General features: G+C 47.9%; 1 protein-coding gene across 1 annotated transcript in view; it reads right to left on the bottom strand.

Annotated features, from left to right (window-relative positions):
- The window catches only part of LOC143290606 (zinc transporter ZIP4-like), a 61,217-nt gene extending 45,988 nt beyond the window's left edge, over positions 1 to 15,229 (bottom strand). The window contains exons 1-2 of the mRNA XM_076600204.1: positions 15,140 to 15,229; positions 14,331 to 14,792 (exon numbers count right to left, since the gene is read on the bottom strand). Of these exons, the coding sequence (XP_076456319.1) occupies positions 14,331 to 14,600 (270 nt within the window). The 5' untranslated portion in view covers positions 14,601 to 14,792; positions 15,140 to 15,229. The remainder of the gene's footprint in view (positions 1 to 14,330; positions 14,793 to 15,139) is intronic.
- Positions 15,230 to 19,215: the final 3,986 nt, after the last annotated feature.

Genomic DNA, 19,215 nt, shown 5'->3' with positions numbered 1-19,215 from the left:
GGGAGAGAAGTCCTGGTGCATCAGAGAGATCAGAGAGAGAGAAGTCCTGGTGCATGAGAGAGATCAGAGAGAGGGAGGGAGAGAAGTCCTGGTGCATGAGAGACATCAGAGAGAGAGAGAGAGAGAAGTCCTGGTGCATCAGAGAGATCAGAGAGAGGGAGAGAGAGAAGTCCTGGTGCATCAGAGAGATCAGAGAGAGGGAGGGAGAGAAGTCCTGGTGCATGAGAGAGATCAGAGAGAGGGAGGAAGAGAAGTCCTGGTGCATCAGAGAGATCAGAGAGAGAGAGGGAGAGAAGTCCTGGTGCATCAGAGAGATCAGAGAGAGAGAAGTCCTGGTGCATGGGAGAGATCAGAGAGAGGGAGGGAGAGAGAGAAGTCCTGGTGCATGAGAGAGATCAGAGAGAGAGAGGGAGAGAAGTCCTGGTGCATCAGAGAGATCAGAGAGAGGGAGAGAGAGAAGTCCTGGTGCATCAGAGAGATGAGAGAGAGAGAAGTCCTGGTGCATGAGAGAGATCAGAGAGAGAGAGGGAGAGAAGTCCTGGTGCATCAGAGAGATCAGAGAGAGAGAAGTCCTGGTGCATCAGAGAGATCAGAGAGAGGGAGGGAGAGAAGTCCTGGTGCATGAGAGAGATCAGAGAGAGAGAAGTCCTGGTGCATCAGAGAGATCAGAGAGAGAGAGGGAGAGAAGTCCTGGTGCATCAGAGAGATCAGAGAGAGAGAGGGAGAGAAGTCCTGGTGCATCAGAGAGATCAGAGAGAGGAGAGAGAGAGAGAAGTCCTGGTGCATCAGAGAGATCAGAGAGAGAGAGGGGGAGAGAAGTCCTGGTGCATCAGAGAGATCAGAGAGAGAGAGAGAGAGGGAGAGAAGTCCTGGTGCATCAGAGAGATCAGAGAGAGGAGAGAGAGAGAGAAGTCCTAGTGCATCAGAGAGATCAGAGAGAGAGAGAGGGGAGAGAGAGAAGTCCTAGTGCATCAGAGAGATCAGAGAGAGAGAGAGAGAGAGAAGTCCTGGTGCATCAGAGAGATCAGAGAGAGAGAGGGGGAGAGAGAGAAGTTCTGGTGCATCAGAGAGAGAGAGGGAGAGAGAGAAGTCCTAGTGCATCAGAGAGATCAGAGAGAGGGAGAGAGAGATGTCCTGGTGCATCAGAGAGATCAGAGAGAGAGAGGGAGAGAAGTCCTGGTGCATCAGAGAGATCAGAGAGAGAGAGAGGGAGGGAGAGAAGTCCTGGTGCATGAGAGAGATCAGAGAGAGGGAGAGAGAGAAGTCTTGGTGCATCAGAGAGATCAGAGAGAGGGAGAGAGAGAAGTCTTGGTGCATCAGAGAGATCAGAGAGAGGGAGAGAGAGATGTCCTGGTGCGTCAGAGAGACACAGAGAGAGGGAGGAAGGGAGAGAGAGAGACAGAGAGAGATGTCCTGGTGCATCAGAGAGATCAGAGAGAGAGAGGGAGAGAAGTCCTGGTGCATCAGAGAGATCAGAGAGAGAGGGAGGGAGGGAGAGAAGTCCTGGTGCATCAGAGAGATCAGAGAGAGGGAGAGAGAGAAGTCCTGGTGCATCAGAGAGATCACAGAGAGAGGGAGAGAGAGAAGTCTTGGTGCATCAGAGAGATCACAGAGAGAGGGAGAGAGAGAAGTCTTGGTGCATCAGAGAGATCAGAGAGAGGGAGAGAGAGATGTCCTGGTGCGTCAGAGAGACACAGAGAGAGGGAGGAAGGGAGAGAGAGAGACAGAGAGAGACAGAGAGAGATGTCCTGGTGCATCAGAGAGATCAGAGAGAGGGAGAGAGAGAAGTCCTGGTGCATCAGAGAGATCAGAGAGAGGGAGAGAGAAGTCCTGGTGCATCAGAGAGATCAGAGAGAGAGAGAGAGAGAAGTCCTGGTGCATCAGAGAGATCAGAGAGAGAGAGAGAGAGATGTCCTGGTGCGTCAGAGAGATCAGAGAGAGACAGAGAGAGGGAGGAAGGGAGAGAGAGAGACAGAGAGAGAGAGATGTCCTGGTGTACAGTTGGCTTTGTTTTCACCGCAGTCACACGTTGGACTGGAGCACTGTTTGAATCTGGAATGTGAAAGTTCAACGACGTTGACTGACATTAGGGACGAAGGGCGGGTTTCATGAGGCGTTCTTTGCAGGGCCAAGTTTGCTTATAGTTGAGCATGTTCCCAAGTATACTGAATTTGTTGGGAACATTCTTAACTATAAGCAAATATAGCGCTGCAAAGTTCACACATGTGACCCATGTAAGAAGCTTAAAGTGTTCATCACAACGCTTGCACAAATAAAAGCCAGGCTGAGGAGTTCACATTCCAAACTCACACACACACCAACATGTCACTACAACCAACCCAACCTTTGGCTGCCCTCACATTCGGCAGTTGAAACTGATTCGTGAATGGTCCGTCACAACACCACAACACATGCACTCCACAATCTGTGTACACAATGGTCCGTCACAACACCCACAACACATTCACTTCACAATCTGTGTACACAATGGTCCGTCACAACACATTCACTCCACAATCTGTGTACACAATGGTCCGTCACAACACATTCACTCCACAATCTGTGTACACAATGGTCCGTCACAACACCACAACACATGTACTTCACAATCTGTGTACACAATGGTCCGTCACAACACCCACAACACATGTACTTCACAATCTGTGTACACAATGGTCCGTCACAACACCACAACACATTCACTCCACAATCTGTGTACACAATGGTCCGTCACAACACCACAACACATGTACTTCACAATCTGTGTACACAATGGTCCGTCACAACACCACAACACATGTACTTCACAATCTGTGTACACAATGGTCCGTCACAACACCACAACACATGTACTTCACAATCTGTGTACACAATGGTCCGTCACAACACATGTACTCCACAATCTGTGTACACAATGGTCCGTCACAACACCACAACACATGTACTTCACAATCTGTGTACACAATGGTCCGTCACAACACCACAACACATGTACTTCACAGTCTGTGTACACAATGGTCCGTCACAACACATGTACTTCACAATCTGTGTACACAATGGTCCGTCACAACACCACAACACATGTACTCCACAATCTGTGTACACAATGGTCCGTCACAACACCACAACACATTCACTCCACAATCTGTGTACACAATGGTCCGTCACAACACCCACAACACATGTACTCCACAGTCTGTGTACACAATGGTCCGTCACAACACATGTACTTCACAATCTGTGTACACAATGGTCCGTCACAACACCACAACACATGTACTCCACAATCTGTGTACACAATGGTCCGTCACAACACCACAACACATGTACTTCACAATCTGTGTACACAATGGTCCGTCACAACACCCACAACACATGTACTTCACAGTCTGTGTACACAATGGTCCGTCACAACACCCACAACACATGTACTTCACAGTCTGTGTACACAATGGTCCGTCACAACACCCACAACACATGTACTTCACAGTCTGTGTACACAATGGTCCGTCACAACACCACAACACATTCACTCCACAATCTGTGTACACAATGGTCCGTCACAACACCCCCAACACATGTACTCCACAGTCTGTGCACACACCCGACAGCAGTGCTGTGCTTTGCACTGTGTTGGGGACGGAGTATATATATATATATATATAAATGTGTGTGTGTGTGTGTGTATGTACGTATACATAATTATACCTATATATGTTTGTATGCATTTAATCCAAAGGTTTTTAACGATGAGTAAGATCCTGCCTGTATGCATATATGTAAGTGCATGTGCCTGAAAGAGTGCTGCCCTTTCGCTTGCCAGCTCATGATATGAATACATGATGGCGTGCTTGCCTGCTTTTTTTTTTTTTTTTTTTTTTTTTTTTTTACTCACTTTGTGTAAACAAAGTGAGTCTATGTTTTAACCCGGTGTTCGGTTGTCTGTGTGTGTGTGTGTGTGTCCGTGTGTCTGTGTGTCCGTGGTAAACTTTAACATTGACATTTTCTCTGCAAATACTTTGTCAGTCGACACCAAACTTGGCATAAAAATAGGACAAATTCAGTTCTTTCCAGTCAGTTTTCAGTTTCAGTTTCAGTTTCAGTTGCTCAAGGAGGCGTCACTGCGCTCGGACAAACCATATACGCTACACCACATCTGCCAAGCAGATGCCTGACCAGCAGCGTAACCCAACGCGCTTAGTCAGGCCTTGAGAAAAAAAAAAAAAAAAAAAAAAAAAGGGGGGGGGGGGGGGAATAAATAATAGATAAGCTTACATAAATAAATAAATAAATAAATAAATAATAATTATAATATAGAAAAAGGTAGTAGTAATAATAATAGTAATACTAATAAAATGATAATAATAAAAAATAAATAAATAAATAAATAAGAAAACAATGGTGATAATTAAGCGAATGAATGTAAAATATGACGACACACATTCACACATACACCCACACATGCATAACGGAAATGCACCAAACATGCAGTTTCACAGATATGAAAGTACAGTCAAATACATATAAACGTACATGAGCTCCAACACACACACACACACACACACACATTACCTTGCCAGTCATCTTGTTTAAAACAATATTGCACCTCTGGGATGGGCACAAAAAAATTTTTAAAAAAAGAAGCCTAATTATATGCAAACTGCATTTACTGTTATATTTATATTTTTTGTATCCTCTAAACTTGGCACTTTGACCTCTTATTCTGACACAACAACAAGAGGAGTCATTATTATCATTTATTGTTCAAACAGGAACTTCTTTTGCTAAGCATGGAATTTTTATTTATTTTGCAAACATTTTGGTGCAGATAGTAAAAAAGGGAAGTTACTCTGTAATTAATGCTAGGGGACTTAATTTATCACAAGTGAGTCTTGAAGGCCTTGCCTCTCTTGTTTTAAATTATTATTGTTTTGTTTTGTCTTCCTGCGTGAGGGTTGGCCTTCATCGCTTTGTTTGTCAGCCAAGTTCAGTCTTGCTGTGCTTGTGCCCCAGCGTTGATACTGCTCGTTCTCTCTCTGTTGACTTCTTTCTCAACCACACGTTTAGTATTCATTTTCTTCACTTTATTTATATCTCAGCTTAGTTTTGTTCAAAACTCATGTATGTTCACGTCTTAACTTCTAGTTATGATGACATCCGTCACATATTCAGTATGTACATGTGTCAGGACAGAACTTTATATCAGATTTTCTTGTTGTCCTGTTCATCGATATCTGTGTTGTACTGTGACATGTTCCCAATAAAATACTGTTTAAACCACACACACACACACACACACACACACACACACACACACACACACACACACACACACACACAATGAGACAGAGACGGAAATAGAGACAGAAAGACAGAGAGACAGAGACAGAAGCAATTCCATTTTGCATAACGATAATACAAATACACTTCAACACGAAGCAACAGATTGTACACTTGTATGTAAAGCAATGCAGTTCAGCACAATTCAACGCAATACGAACAGATTAAATGCGCACGCACGCACGCACACACACACACACACACACACACACACACACACACACACACACACACACACACACACACACACACACACACACACACACACACACACACACGAGTTTGTATATCCCCAAGCCTGGACATAAGTCAGACATCAGCATGGACATCATTGTACTGACGTTGTTGAATGCTAACTGTGAAAATCGTTGAGCAAGTAAACCTATGGCGTACTTTTCTGTTCAAAAACACAGAAATCCGGTATCTTTTATTCTGCTGTCTCCTGTAAGCTTTTAGCGCGTTGGGTTACGCTGCTGGTCAGGCATCTGCTTAGCAGATGTAGTGTAGCGTATATGGATTTGTCCGAACGCAGCGACGCCTCCTTGAGCTACTGATACTGATACTGTATGATTGTGGATGACTCAGACAAAGCCACTGACGCTAGAAAACGACGTGTCCACATGCGTCGGACACAGGAATTGTGGCTCCGTCTTTATTAACATTTATTTCTGAAGTTTGAAGAATAACTCAAGGATTGATTTCCTACTGTCGTTTCCCTCTACTATCCTACACGTTTATCATGATCATTATTATCATTGTGTGTAATAGTAGTAGTAAAGGGACGGACTCACACCAAATATCACCCCCCCCCCCCCACCCCCCTCATATCCTTTTGAGTCACTTCCTGTGAAAATGATGAAGGTTGCCGGCCTTGACCAACTGAGTAATGAATCAAATTTCACAGGATGTCCAGTGCTCATACATGTAATTCAAATATTCACAATGTTTCCAGATCAACGTTAAAAGGAATGTTGACTAACATTCCATAATACAGTTTGACCTGTTTGAAATATATAACACTTTGACTTTTTTTAATATGTAACACTGACTTATCTCAAATATATAACTTTGACTTGTTTTAAATATATAACACTTTGATTTTTGTTCTTGTTTTTTTGTTTGTTTTTTGTTGTTGTTGTTGTTTTTATTGTATAACACTTTGACTTGTTTTTAATATGGAGAACTTTCCCAATAACAAGTAGAGAGGTACACTTTTGACAGCTATAGATTCACCATAGCTGACGTCACTCCCGGATCAAGCATACCGGGCATGATGAATCTACCTGTCATGGCGGCCACTGCTAGCTCCCCCTCACTTCGCGCGCGCGCGCGCGTGTGTGTGTGTGTGTGTGTGTGTGTGTGTGTGTTGGAAGGAAACAGACAGACAGACGGTAAGGGAATGACTGCACGTGATCCATGTAGGAATCTTCTCCAGCCATCCCTGCCTTTACCTGCCACCCCACCTGTCTCTGTCCTTTCCAAGCGCAATAAGAAACACGCGGTGTAACTGCAATGTAAGATGTTTTCTATGACCTGTTCAGTGTCGTCAGGTGATTTCTAAAGGCAGCCACACAAAAGATAACCTTCGTTTGATTTGTTTGACCTCTCACCATCACTCACACCCTCACCCTCACCCCCCCCCTCTCTCTCTCTCTCTCTCTCTCTCTCTCTCTCTCTCTCTCCATGCTTCATTGTCACTGTCTCTCTCAGTCTGTCTCTCCCCCATTTTCTCTCTCCCTCGGTTGTCGTTCGTTCCCGTGGGACAGGAGATGTCAGTTTTATTGCACGTGTCGATGGGACCTAACGATGAGATGATGGTCCTCACTGGACTGTAGAAAGGTGCGGTTCCCACAGACCCCACTTGAAGACGGTACGACAGGCACAGTGAGTGGCTGAAGACAGTACGACAGGCACAGTGAGTGGCTGAAGACAGTACGACAGGCACAGTGAGTGGCTGAAGACGGTACGACAGGCACAGTGAGTGGCTGAAGACAGTACGACAGGCACAGTGAGTGGCTGAAGACGGTACGACAGGCACAGAGAGTGGCTGAAGACAGTACGACAGGCACAGTGAGTGGCTGAAGACGGTACGACAGGCACAGTGAGTGGCTGACACTGACAGTGTGAAGGGTGGAGCTGTTGTGGGGGGCAGTAAAGTCCACTTGTATAATGACGACACTAAACAAGGCATAAAGCTATGTCACAGTCCCAACAATGGTCTGGTCATGTGACTGGCCATACAGTCTGGTCATGTGACAGTCCCTATAGCGGTCTGATCATGTTACAGTCTGGTCATGTGACAGTCCCTATAGTGGTCTGATCATGTGACAGTCTGGTCATGTGACAGGCTCTTATGGAGTCTCCCGTCGGACCGACGGATGAGTAGGCAGGCAGACTTATCTGTCGGTGTGTGTCCTCAAATGTTGCAAGGGAAAACATCTCCAGAAGTTGAGCCCTGCTACCTTCGCTCACGCTTCTCCTTAATGCCCAGCGTTCTCTTGTTTTCAAACGTCTTTATGCCACTTGAACACAGCATCCTCCAGTGAAAGCGGTCAAGGGCATCAGTTTTCCAGGAAGCGATATCTATGTCACAGGCTTTGAGGTTTGTCTTCACGGTGTCTTTGAAGCGCTTGCAGGGTCTTTCAAGTTCGCGGTGGCCTTCCTTCAGCTGGCCATACAAGAGCATCTTCGGGATCCTGTTGTCTGTCATGCGGACAACGTGTCCTGTCCAGCGTAGCTGGCACTGGATCAGCAGGCTTTCATTGCTGGGCAGGCCGCTCCTCTCTAGGACCTGGAGGTTGGAGACACTGTCTTGCCACTTTATGCCGAGGATCTTTCGTAGGCATCTCTGGTGAAACTGCTCAAGTTGTTGAATGTGACGGCGATACGTCGTCCATGTTTCACAGCAGTACAACAAGGTGGTCAGCACAACAGCTCTGTATGTTTTGATTTTGGTGCTGAGCCTGATGCCTTTGTTGTTCCACAGCCTGTTGTTGAGTCTGCCAAAGGCGGAGCTGGCCTTGGCGATGCACAGCGATTACTTCTGCATCAAGGGCTCCGTTGCTGCAAAGGGTGCTGCCCAGGTAGCAAAACTTGTCGACTGACTTGATCTCTGTGTCATTGATCTTGATTGCAGGTGGGGAGGAGGAGGGGGGGGGGACATGTCAGTATTTTCCTGTACTCTCGCCTGCATGCCATCATGGAATGACGCAATCAGCTGGATTAGGCTCTCTGGGCTGCTGAACTTAGGAGGATCTTCCACAGACCATGGCGGTTCACCGTGTCGAAGGCCTGAGTCAGGTCTACAAAGACCATGTGGAGCTCCTTGTTCTGCTCACGGCACTTCTCTTGCATCTGGCGTACGGCAAACACCATGTCACATGTTCCCCTGCCTGAGCGGAAGCCGCACTGTGCTTCAAGGATGACTGTGTTGGAGACATGGTTAACCAGTCTGTTCAGTATGATGCGGGCGAAGATCTTGCCGGCGATGCAGAGGAGAGAGATTCCACGGTGGTTATCGCAGGATGTTTTGTCTCCCTTCCGTTTGTAAATGTGGACAATTGAAGCATCCTTGAAATCCTGGGGGACCTCCCCTCTCTCCCAGATAGACTGGTCAGCTTCAGACGCAGTCATCAGCCTATCGTTTATCCCACGTGGAAGGCTGTCAAGCTGTCATGCAAGTTTGCTTCGTATGGCAAAGCCTACGCCCGAGGTTCTTGGGGTGCCATCTGGCTTCCCAGTGCAGAAGAAGGTGTAGCCCCCTCCAACTTTCTCCAGCTGGGTTCCACTGGCAAACCTGGTTTCACTCAGGGCTGCTATATCCACCTGGTAGCGATCAAGCATTCTGGCAATGAGCGCTGGTCTTTCTGGTCTGGTGGGTGGGTGGGTGGGTTCTCTGTTCGCTTTGTGTGTGGGTGTGGGTGTGTGTGGGGGGGTGTGGAGGGAGGAGGGGGGAGATTGTCTGAATTTGCAATCTGTATTATTGTTTTGGTGTGTAATGCGGGTTTTTTGGTATGTTTTCATGTGCTGTAAAATCCAAGATGGAAACTCTTAAACCCCACTACATGGGGATGTGCGGCATAAAGTACTTCTGTTACTGGCATTGTATGTGTGACTGTAGGAATGTCCCAGGTCTCTGTCTCTGTCTCTCCTCAGTCTGACAAGGAGTTTTATGTGTGACTGGTGGAATGTCCCAGGTCTCTGTCTCTCTGTCTCTGTCTCTCCTCAGTCTGACAAGGAGTTTTATGTGTGACTGGTGGAATGTCCCAGGTCTCTGTCTCTGTCTCTGTCTCTCCTCAGTCTGACAAGGAGTTTTATGTGTCACTGGTGGAATGTCCCAGGTCTCTGTCTCTGTCTCTGTCTCTCCTCAGTCTGACAAGGAGTTTTATGTGTGACTGGTGGAATGTCCCAGGTCTCTGTCTCTCTGTCTCTGTCTCTCCTCAGTCTGACAAGGAGTTTTATGTGTCACTGGTGGAATGTCCCAGGTCTCTGTCTCTGTCTCTGTCTCTCCTCAGTCTGACAAGGAGTTTTATGTGTGACTGTAGGAATGTCCCAGGTCTCTGTCTCTCTGTCTCTGTCTCTCCTCAGTCTGACAAGGAGTTTTATGTGTGACTGTAGGAATGTCCCAGGTCTCTGTCTCTCTGTCTCTGTCTCTCCTCAGTCTGACAAGGAGTTTTATGTGTGACTGGTGGAATGTCCCAGGTCTCTGTCTCTCTGTCTCTGTCTCTCCTCAGTCTGACAAGGAGTTTTATGTGTGACTGTAGGAATGTCCCAGGTCTCTGTCTCTCTGTCTCTGTCTCTCCTCAGTCTGACAAGGGGTTTTATGTGTGACTGGTGGAATGTCCCAGGTCTCTGTCTCGCTGTCTCTGTCTCTGTCTCTCCTCAGTCTGACTAGGGGCTGGGCCCTGACATGAGGTCCCCATCTGGTCACGTGTTGTCCTCCACTTGTCACGTGATCCGTGGTCAGTCCTGACGAGTGTGTGGCTTTGTCCCTCATCTGTCCGCCTGTCTGTCTGTCCGCCTGTCTGTCTGTCCGCCTGTCTGTCCGCCTGTCTGTGTGTCCGCCTGTCTGTCCGCCTGTCTGTCTGTCTGTCTGTCTGTCCGCCTGTCTGTCTGTCTGTCTGCCTGTCTGTCCGCCTGTCTGTCTGTCTGTCTGTCTGTCCGCCTGTCTGTCTGTCCGCCTGTCTGTCTGTCTGTCTGTCCGCCTGTCTGTCTGTCTGTCTGCCTGTCTGTCCGCCTGTCTGTTTGTCTGTCTGTTTGTCTGTCTGTCCGCCTGTCTGTCCGCCTGTCTGTCTGTCTGTCCGCCTGTCTGTCTGTCTGTCTGCCTGTCTGTCCGCCTGTCTGTTTGTCTGTCTGTCTGCCTGTCTGTCCGCCTGTCTGTCTGTCTGTCCGCCTGTCTGTCCGCCTGTCTGTCTGTCTGTCCGCCTGTCTGTCCGCCTGTCTGTCTGTCTGTCTGTCCGCCTGTCTGTCTGTCTGTCTGTCCGCCTGTCTGTCCGCCTGTCTGTCTGTCTGTCTGTCTGCCTGTCTGTCCGCCTGTCTGTCTGTCTGTCCGCCTGTCTGTCCGCCTGTCTGTCCGCCTGTCTGTCTGTCTGTCTGTCCGCCTGTCTGTCCGCCTGTCTGTCTGTCTGTCTGTCCGCCTGTCTGTCTGTCTGTCCGCCTGTCTGTCTGTCTGTCTGTCCGCCTGTCTGTCTGTCCGCCTGTCTGTTTGTCTGTCTGTTTGTCTGTCCGCCTGTCTGTCCGCCTGTCTGTCTGTCTGCCTGTCTGTCCGCCTGTCTGTCCTGTCTGTCTGTCTGTCTGTCCGCCTGTCTGTCTGTCTGTCTGTCCGCCTGTCTGTCTGTCTGTCCGCCTGTCTGTCTGTCCGCCTGTCTGTTTGTCTGTCTGTTTGTCTGTCTGTCCGCCTGTCTGTCCGCCTGTCTGTCTGTCTGCCTGTCTGTCCGCCTGTCTGTCCGCCTGTCTGTCTGTCCGTCTGTCTGTCTGTCCGCCTGTCTGTCTGTCTGTCTGTCCGCCTGTCTGTCTGTCTGTCCGCCTGTCTGTCTGTCTGTCTGTCCGCCTGTCTGTCTGTCCGCCTGTCTGTCTGTCTGTCCGCCTGTCTGTCTGTCTGTCCGTCTGTCTGTCTGTCTGTCTGTCCGCCTGTCTGTCTGTCCGTCTGTCTGTCTGTCCGCCTGTCTGTCTGTCTGTCTGTCCGCCTGTCTGTCTGTCTGTCCGCCTGTCTGTCTGTCTGTCTGTCCACCTGTCTGTCTGTCTGTCTGTCTCTCTGTATGCACTTCACCAAAGCCCATGAACAAATGGGTCCCTCGTCCCCCCCCCTCTCTCTCTCTCTCTCTCTCTTATCATCTTCTACCAGTAAATAAAACAAATTCAACCATGGTCAATACAACATCAACTGTTTCGATAGGGCATATTAATAGTTTGCTTTCTCTATTACTCTAAGGATGTAAATCTGAAGGTGTGGCCATCGTGTGTGTGTGTGTGTGTGTGTGTGTGTGTGTGTGTGTGTGTGTGTATGTGTACATGTGTGAAAGAGAGAGAGAGATAACCAACCGGATGTTTTCCTAACTAGAGACAGACAGACAGACAGACAAACAGACAGAGAACAATAATAAACCGGTTGTTTTTCCTGACATCCGGGACATCTCACCTGCTAAAACAGGATGTGCAAAAAGAGACCTGTGGCGATCTGTGCACGGATACAAAGGGACTGTAGTGTAGGTGACATTGCTTTATTCAGGATTATTATTATCATCATTGTCATGATGATGATGATGATTATGATGATGGTGATTATGAGGCGGATGGAAAGGACTATCATCATCAACATCATTATCATTATTAGTTTATCATCATCATTTACATTATTATTACTACACACATATTACTCATGTCATCAATTCTTCCTTGCTGTCTGGTTGTTTCCCTGAAAGCTTCAAGTCTGCTGTTGTACGTCCACTCATCAAGAAACCATCTTTGGATCATAATTGTTTGAAAAATTATCGACCTGTCTCTAATCTGTCATTTTTATCAAAACTGCTAGAAAAGATCATATTGTCTCAGCTCTTAGCTCATCTGGAGCAGAATGGTTTACTTAATTCCCACCAGTCAGCTTATAGACGTGGTCATAGTTGCGAAACAGCCCTTCTTAGAATAGTGAATGATTTGCTTTTGGGATTTGATGAGGATAAGATATCTGTTCTCGCTCTCTTAGATTTGTCAGCAGCTTTTGACACTATCGACCACTCTATCCTCTTGAACAGACTTAAAACTTCCTTTGGTATTCGTGACACTGCACTAGCATGGATCACGTCTTACCTGTCAGATCGTACACAGAAAGTGTGTGTAAATGGTACATACTCTAGAGTATCTGCCTTGAAATATGGTGTCCCACAAGGGTCCGTCCTAGGTCCTGTTCTTTTCGTGCTGTATGCGGCTCCTGTGTCGGATGTCATCAGTCATCATGCGATGTCGCATGAGAGCTTTGCTGATGACACACAACTTTATCAGTCGGCTTCCATAGCTGAATTTGATGCACTGGTGACTCAAACACAGGAGTGCATTGCTGGCCTAAAGGACTGGATGACTCTCAACAAGCTGCAATTAAATGATGATAAGACTGAATTTATGATAACCTGTCCAAAGAAGTTTCGTCAACATCCTTCCTTTCCTGACTCTGTTCTGATCAATAGCACACCTGTTTCACTTTCTCCCTCTGTTCGCAGTCTTGGTGTAATCCTGGACCAGTCTCTTTCCTTCCAACAGCACATTTCGAATATCTGTAAAGTTGCCTATTTGGAACTGCGTAGAATCAGCTCTATCCGCCACTATCTCTCAACCGATGCAACCAAGACACTTGTATGCTCTCTGGTTCTCTCAAGATTGGATTACTGCAACTCTCTTTTGGCCGGCCTTCCCAAATACCTGTTAGACAGACTCCAACGAATTCAGAATAACGCTGCCAGACTCATTTGCAGAGCTTCTAAATTTGACCATGTTTCTCCTCTCCTTCAGTCTCTCCACTGGTTGCCTGTTTCTGATCGAATAGACTATAAGCTATCCACTCTGACCTTTTCTGCAGTCAACGGATCTGGCCCCAAGTATCTTTCTGAACTCATCCATATCTATACCCCGTCTCGCCAGCTCCGTTCTTCCTCTGATACTCGACTTCTCAGGATACCTCACGTCAGAAGTAAGACCTATGGACACAGATCGTTTTCTTTTCAATCGCCAAAGACGTGGAACAAGCTCCCTGATAACCTCCGTCATTCTGATTCCCTCGCATCTTTTAAATCTCGTCTCAAAACTCACCTTTTCCCTCAGCAATAAGTTCAGTTGTGGCAGGCCCACAACTACATGCATGTATATGAATGTGTATTGTGTGTGCGTGTGTTTATGTAAGTATGTGCCTGCCTATGTGTGTGTATGTGTTAGGGTAGCTGTTAGATACACATCTATGTTAAAATGTATGTATGCAGTGTGTGTGTGTGTGCGTGCGTGCGTGCGTGTGTGTGTGTGTGTGTGTGTGTGTGTGTGTGTGTGTGTGTGTGTGTGTGTGTGTGTGTGTGTGGTCACATTTTGGTGTGTGTATGTAACATAGATATAATGTTTTATGTTATCAAAAGCGTTTTTGTAAAGCACCTAGAGCAGATTTCTGGATAGTGTGCTATATAAGTATCCATTATTATTATTATTATTATTATTATCATTATCATTACTGTTATTGACCAGTTGTAGTAGTAGTAGTAGTAGCAGTAGTAGAATTATTGTTATATTTCAGATTACTGTTATTCTTGTTGGTATTGTTCTTCCAAGTGATGGTGACAGGTTCCCAGATAAAGAAAGAAAGAAAGAAAGAAAGCCAACACCAAGACAAACCCAATCTCTCTTCACTCACCAGGTGGTGGTGACAGGTTCCCAGATAAAGAAAGAAAGGAAGGAAGGAAGAAAGAAAGAAAGAAAGAAAGCCGACACCAAGACAAACCCACCCTCTCTTCACTCACCAGGTGGTGGGGACAGCTGTCCAGTTCTGTCTCAGCCTCCAGTGACGTCACAGCGGACCCGTTGTGGACACAGGACAGGGTCGACAGGACGCTGTCTACATAGTGCTCCAGGCTGGCCGGGGGGAGGATGGGGGGTGTGCCCGTCACGTTGTACCGCTCCAACACCTCGTGGAACACATCAAGGGGGGCACCCCCCTCCCCGGCCACCTGACACACCCAGGTGAAGAACACCACGGCCAGCAGGGCACGCACCCCGCCCCGCACCCCCATGTCCAGCCCCTGCCTGTCTGGACACGCACTGGTCACACCCACACACCCAGGCGTTGACCAGCACCGACAGACGTGGAGCAGTCTGGTGACCAGTTCTTCAGGGCAGTGCCTCAAAAACTCCACAGATCTGAGGGAGGAAGGTGACGACGTGTGACACTGCCGTCAACAATCTGTATACTGTGACGCCTTTAGCTGAGAGAAGAAGGTAACAACTTGTGACACTGCCGTCAACAATCTGTATACTGTGACGCCTTTAGCTGAGAGAAGAAGGTAACAACTTGTAACACTGTCGTCAACAATCTGTATAACAACTTAACACTGTCGTCAACAATCTGTATAACAACTTGTAACACTGTCGTCAACAATCTGTATATTGTGACGCCTTGAAGTGAGAGAAGAAGGTAACAACTTGTAACACTGTCGTCAACAATCTGTATACTGTGACGCCTTGAAGTGAGAGAAGAAGGTAACAACTTGTAACACTGTCGTCAACAATCTGTATACTGTGACGCCTTGAAGTGAGAGAAGAAGGTAACAACTTGTAACACTGTCGTCAAGAATCTGTATACTGTGACGCCTAGAGCTGAGGACGACAGAGATAAGCCGTGTTTCATGTAACAAGAGGTGAATGTAGACTGTGGGCTGACGGAGTCTATGTCAAGCAGGTCTGGCCCTCACAGCACTGACAAGGGGGGGGGGGGGGGAGGGGAGTGGCTGCACGGCAGCAATCTGATTGGTGGACAGTTACACCGTCCCCACCGTCATAGCTTGGCATGCGGAACAGACCCAGTCACACATACACACACACACACACACACACACACACACACACAGAGTCACACACACACGCGCGCGTGCACATACGCACACATACACACACGTGTGTCTCTGTCTCTCTTTGTCTGTAAATATATACATATATATACACACAATTGAACTTACATAAGATAACAACTAGCACCACACACCAACAAAGAGTGTTGTATTATACAGACAGTTGTCAGTTCAAAGAGAAGAAGAAAAAAGAAAAAGAAGAAAAAAAAAAACATTCAACATACTTACAAGTTATATGCATACATATATTCGAGATAGACGGTGAAACACACTCCAGCGCTTCATACGCATACAACCATATATGATATGTGCAGTGTGTGTGTGTGTGTGGTGTGTGTGTGTGTGTGTGTGTGTGTGTGTGTGTGTGTGTGTGGATGCGCTCGCGCACGCATGCGTATCCGTCCTTCAATTTCAATTGTAGTTGTACTGATGCTGGTGCGGACTGACCCATATAAACAGAAAAGGAAAAGGAGAAAATAAAGTAAAATTCCTGATGCACATTTAACCCTTCACTGGACTTGTGACTGACTCTGTGTGTGTGTGTGTGTGTGTGTGTGTGTGTGTGTGTGTATCTGTGTGTGCGTGTGTCACTCTGTGTGTGTGTGTGTGTGTGTGGATGCGCTCGCGCACGCATGCGTATCCGCCCTTCAATTTCAATTGTAGTTGTACTGATGCTGGTGCGGACTGACCCATATAAACAGAAAAAGAAAAGGAGAAAATAAAGTAAAATTCCTGATGCACATTTAACCCTTCACTGGACTTGTGACTGACTCTGTGTGTGTGTGTGTGTGTGTGTGTGTGTGTGTATCTGTGTGTGCGTGTGTCACTCTGTGTGTGTGTGTGTGTGTCTGTGGCTGTGTGTCTTTGTGTGTCTGTGTCTGTGTGTCCGATTAAAGCACGTCTTTGTGTGAAGGGTGGGGGTGGGGAGGGGTGGGGGAGGGGGCAGGCAGAGAGACAGGAGGTATAAATCACGAACACTGGAAACAGAATAGCTCCACTGCATCCTGTTGTCCGCGTCTCTCTGTCGCGCACACACACACACACACACACACACACACACTGTGTTCAAGAAAAATATGAAAAATCTTATTAACTGTCCAAAAGATGAACAATAATACAAATATATATCTGTTAGTTACCAAATTCATGATTTGTGAAATGTTTTGTATATGCCTTTGGTGTTGTAAGAGGATGTATGTGTATGCGAAACGGGATGTGTTGTAAATGCTAATGTGTATTTCATTTTCGCACGATTCGTGTACGCATGTAACTGTATTTCTAGTACTGTTGTGTGTTTTGTTCTATGTATCTTCCTACTCTTTCTCTTCTTTTTTTCAAATGGCTTGATGTATATAAAAAAAAAAAATTTTAAGCAGTCGTTGCTTATTCAATTACCAACTTGAAATAAAATTTTTGACTTGACTTGACACACTGTTCCAATTTTCTGCTCATCACACCACCTCCCAACCCCTCCTACTTCCTGCTTGTACACAACCCCAGCGGGCCATTTGAGACACGGGAAAAGTGCGCTGTTTATTCAGCCAGGTCCGAGGGACTGCGCAGATATGTAATCCATATAGGCAGTGTGGAACAAAGGCAGCAGTGTGCACACCCCAGGGGTCGTCACGCAGGTAAATCAACCTGTCCCTGGATTGTGGGTACCTGCTGTCTACCTGAGTGCAACACGTGGGAAATCGGTGTACACTTGTTTTTCTTGAGGCGTGCCGGAAGCCGCGGCTTGGTTTCAGTGTTGCTTGGACAAACGCATTTAATACACCGAGACGGTGCAGGGAAGGGGTGGATGTTGTTGTTGTTGTTGTTTACTGGGTGACAAAGAACAGTGGGGCAGGGAAGGGGTGGATGTTGTTGTTGTTTACTGGGTGACAAAGAACAGTGGTGCAGGGAAGGGGTGGATGTTGTTGTTGTTGTTGTTTACTGGGTGACAAAGAACAGTGGTGCAGGGAAGGGGTGGATGTTGTTGTTGTTTACTGGGTGACAAAGAACAGTGGGGCAGGGAAGGGGTGGATGTTGTTGTTGTTGTTGTTTACTGGGTGACAAAGAACAGTGGGGCAGGGAAGGGGTGGATGTTGTTGTTGTTGTTGTTTACTGGGTGACAAAGAACAGTGGTGCAGGGAAGGGGTGGATGTTGTTGTTGTTGTTGTTTACTGGGTGACAAAGAACAGTGGGGCAGGGAAGGGGTGGATGTTGTTGTTGTTGTTGTTTACTGGGTGACAAAGAACAGTGGTGCAGGGAAGGGGTGGATGTTGTTGTTGTTTACTGGGTGACAAAGAACAGTGGGGCAGGGAAGGGGTGGATGTTGTTGTTGTTTACTGGGTGACAAAGAACAGTGGGGCAGGGAAGGGGTGGATGTTGTTGTTGTTTACTGGGTGACAAAGAACAGTGGGGCAGGGAAGGGGTGGATGTTGTTGTTGTTTACTGGGTGACAAAGAACAGTGGTGCTACACACCCCTACTACACCCCCACCACTACTACCACCACTACTACACACCCACTACTACTACCTCCCACGACTACTACCACCCCCCACCACTACTACCACATCCCCCACCACTACTACCACCCCCCACCACTACTACACCCCCACTACTACCACCTCCCACCACTACTACCACCCCCCACCACTACTACCACCCCCCACCACTACTACCACCCCCCACCACTACTACACCCCCACTACTACCACCTCCCACCACTACTACCACCCCCCACCACTACTACCACCCCCCACCACTACTACACCCCCACTACTACCACCCCCCACCACTACTACACCCCCACTACTACCACCCCCCACCACTACTACCACCCCCACTACTACCACCCCCCACCACTACTACACCCCCACTACTACCACCCCCCACCACTACTACCACCTCCCCCCCACTACTACCACCCCCACTACTACCACCCCCACCACTACTACACCCCCCACTACTACCACCCCCCCACCACTACTACCACCCCCACTACTACCACCCACCACCACTACTACACCCCCACTACTACCACCCCCCACCACTACTACACCCCCACTACTGCCACCCCCCACCACTACTACCACCTCCCCCCCCACTACTACCACCCCCACTACTACCACCCCCCACCACTACTACACCCCCACTACTACCACACCCCACCACTACTACCACCTCCCCCCCACTACTACCACCCCCACTACTACCACCCCCCACCACTACTACACCCCCACTACTACCACCCCCCACCACTACTACCACCCCCCACCACTACTACCACCCCCACTACTACCACCCACCACCACTACTACACCCCCACTACTACCACCCCCCACCACTACTACCACCCCCCACCACTACTACCACCCCCACTACTACCACCCACCACCACTACTACACCCCCACTACTGCCACCCCCCACCACTACTACCACCCCCACCACTACTACACCCCCACTACTACCACCCCCACCACTACTACACCCCCTACCACTACTACACCCCCACTACTACCACCCCCCACCACTACTACCACCCCCCACCACTACTACACCCCCCACGACTACCACCCCCCACCACTACTACCACCCCCCACCACTACTACAACCCCCACTACTGCCACCCCCCACCACTACTACCACCCCCCACCACTACTACACCCCCACTACTACCACCCCCCCACCACTACTACACCCCCACTACTACCACCCCCCACCACTACTACCACCTCCCACCACTACTACCACCCCCCCACCACTACTACACCCACCACCACTACTACCACCC

The sequence above is a fragment of the Babylonia areolata genome, chromosome 15, assembly GCF_041734735.1.
Source record: "Babylonia areolata isolate BAREFJ2019XMU chromosome 15, ASM4173473v1, whole genome shotgun sequence".
NCBI classification, from domain to species: domain Eukaryota; kingdom Metazoa; phylum Mollusca; class Gastropoda; order Neogastropoda; family Buccinidae; genus Babylonia; species Babylonia areolata.
The sequence above is the reverse complement of the archived record's forward strand: the minus strand, read 5'-3'. Positions and strand labels throughout refer to the sequence as shown.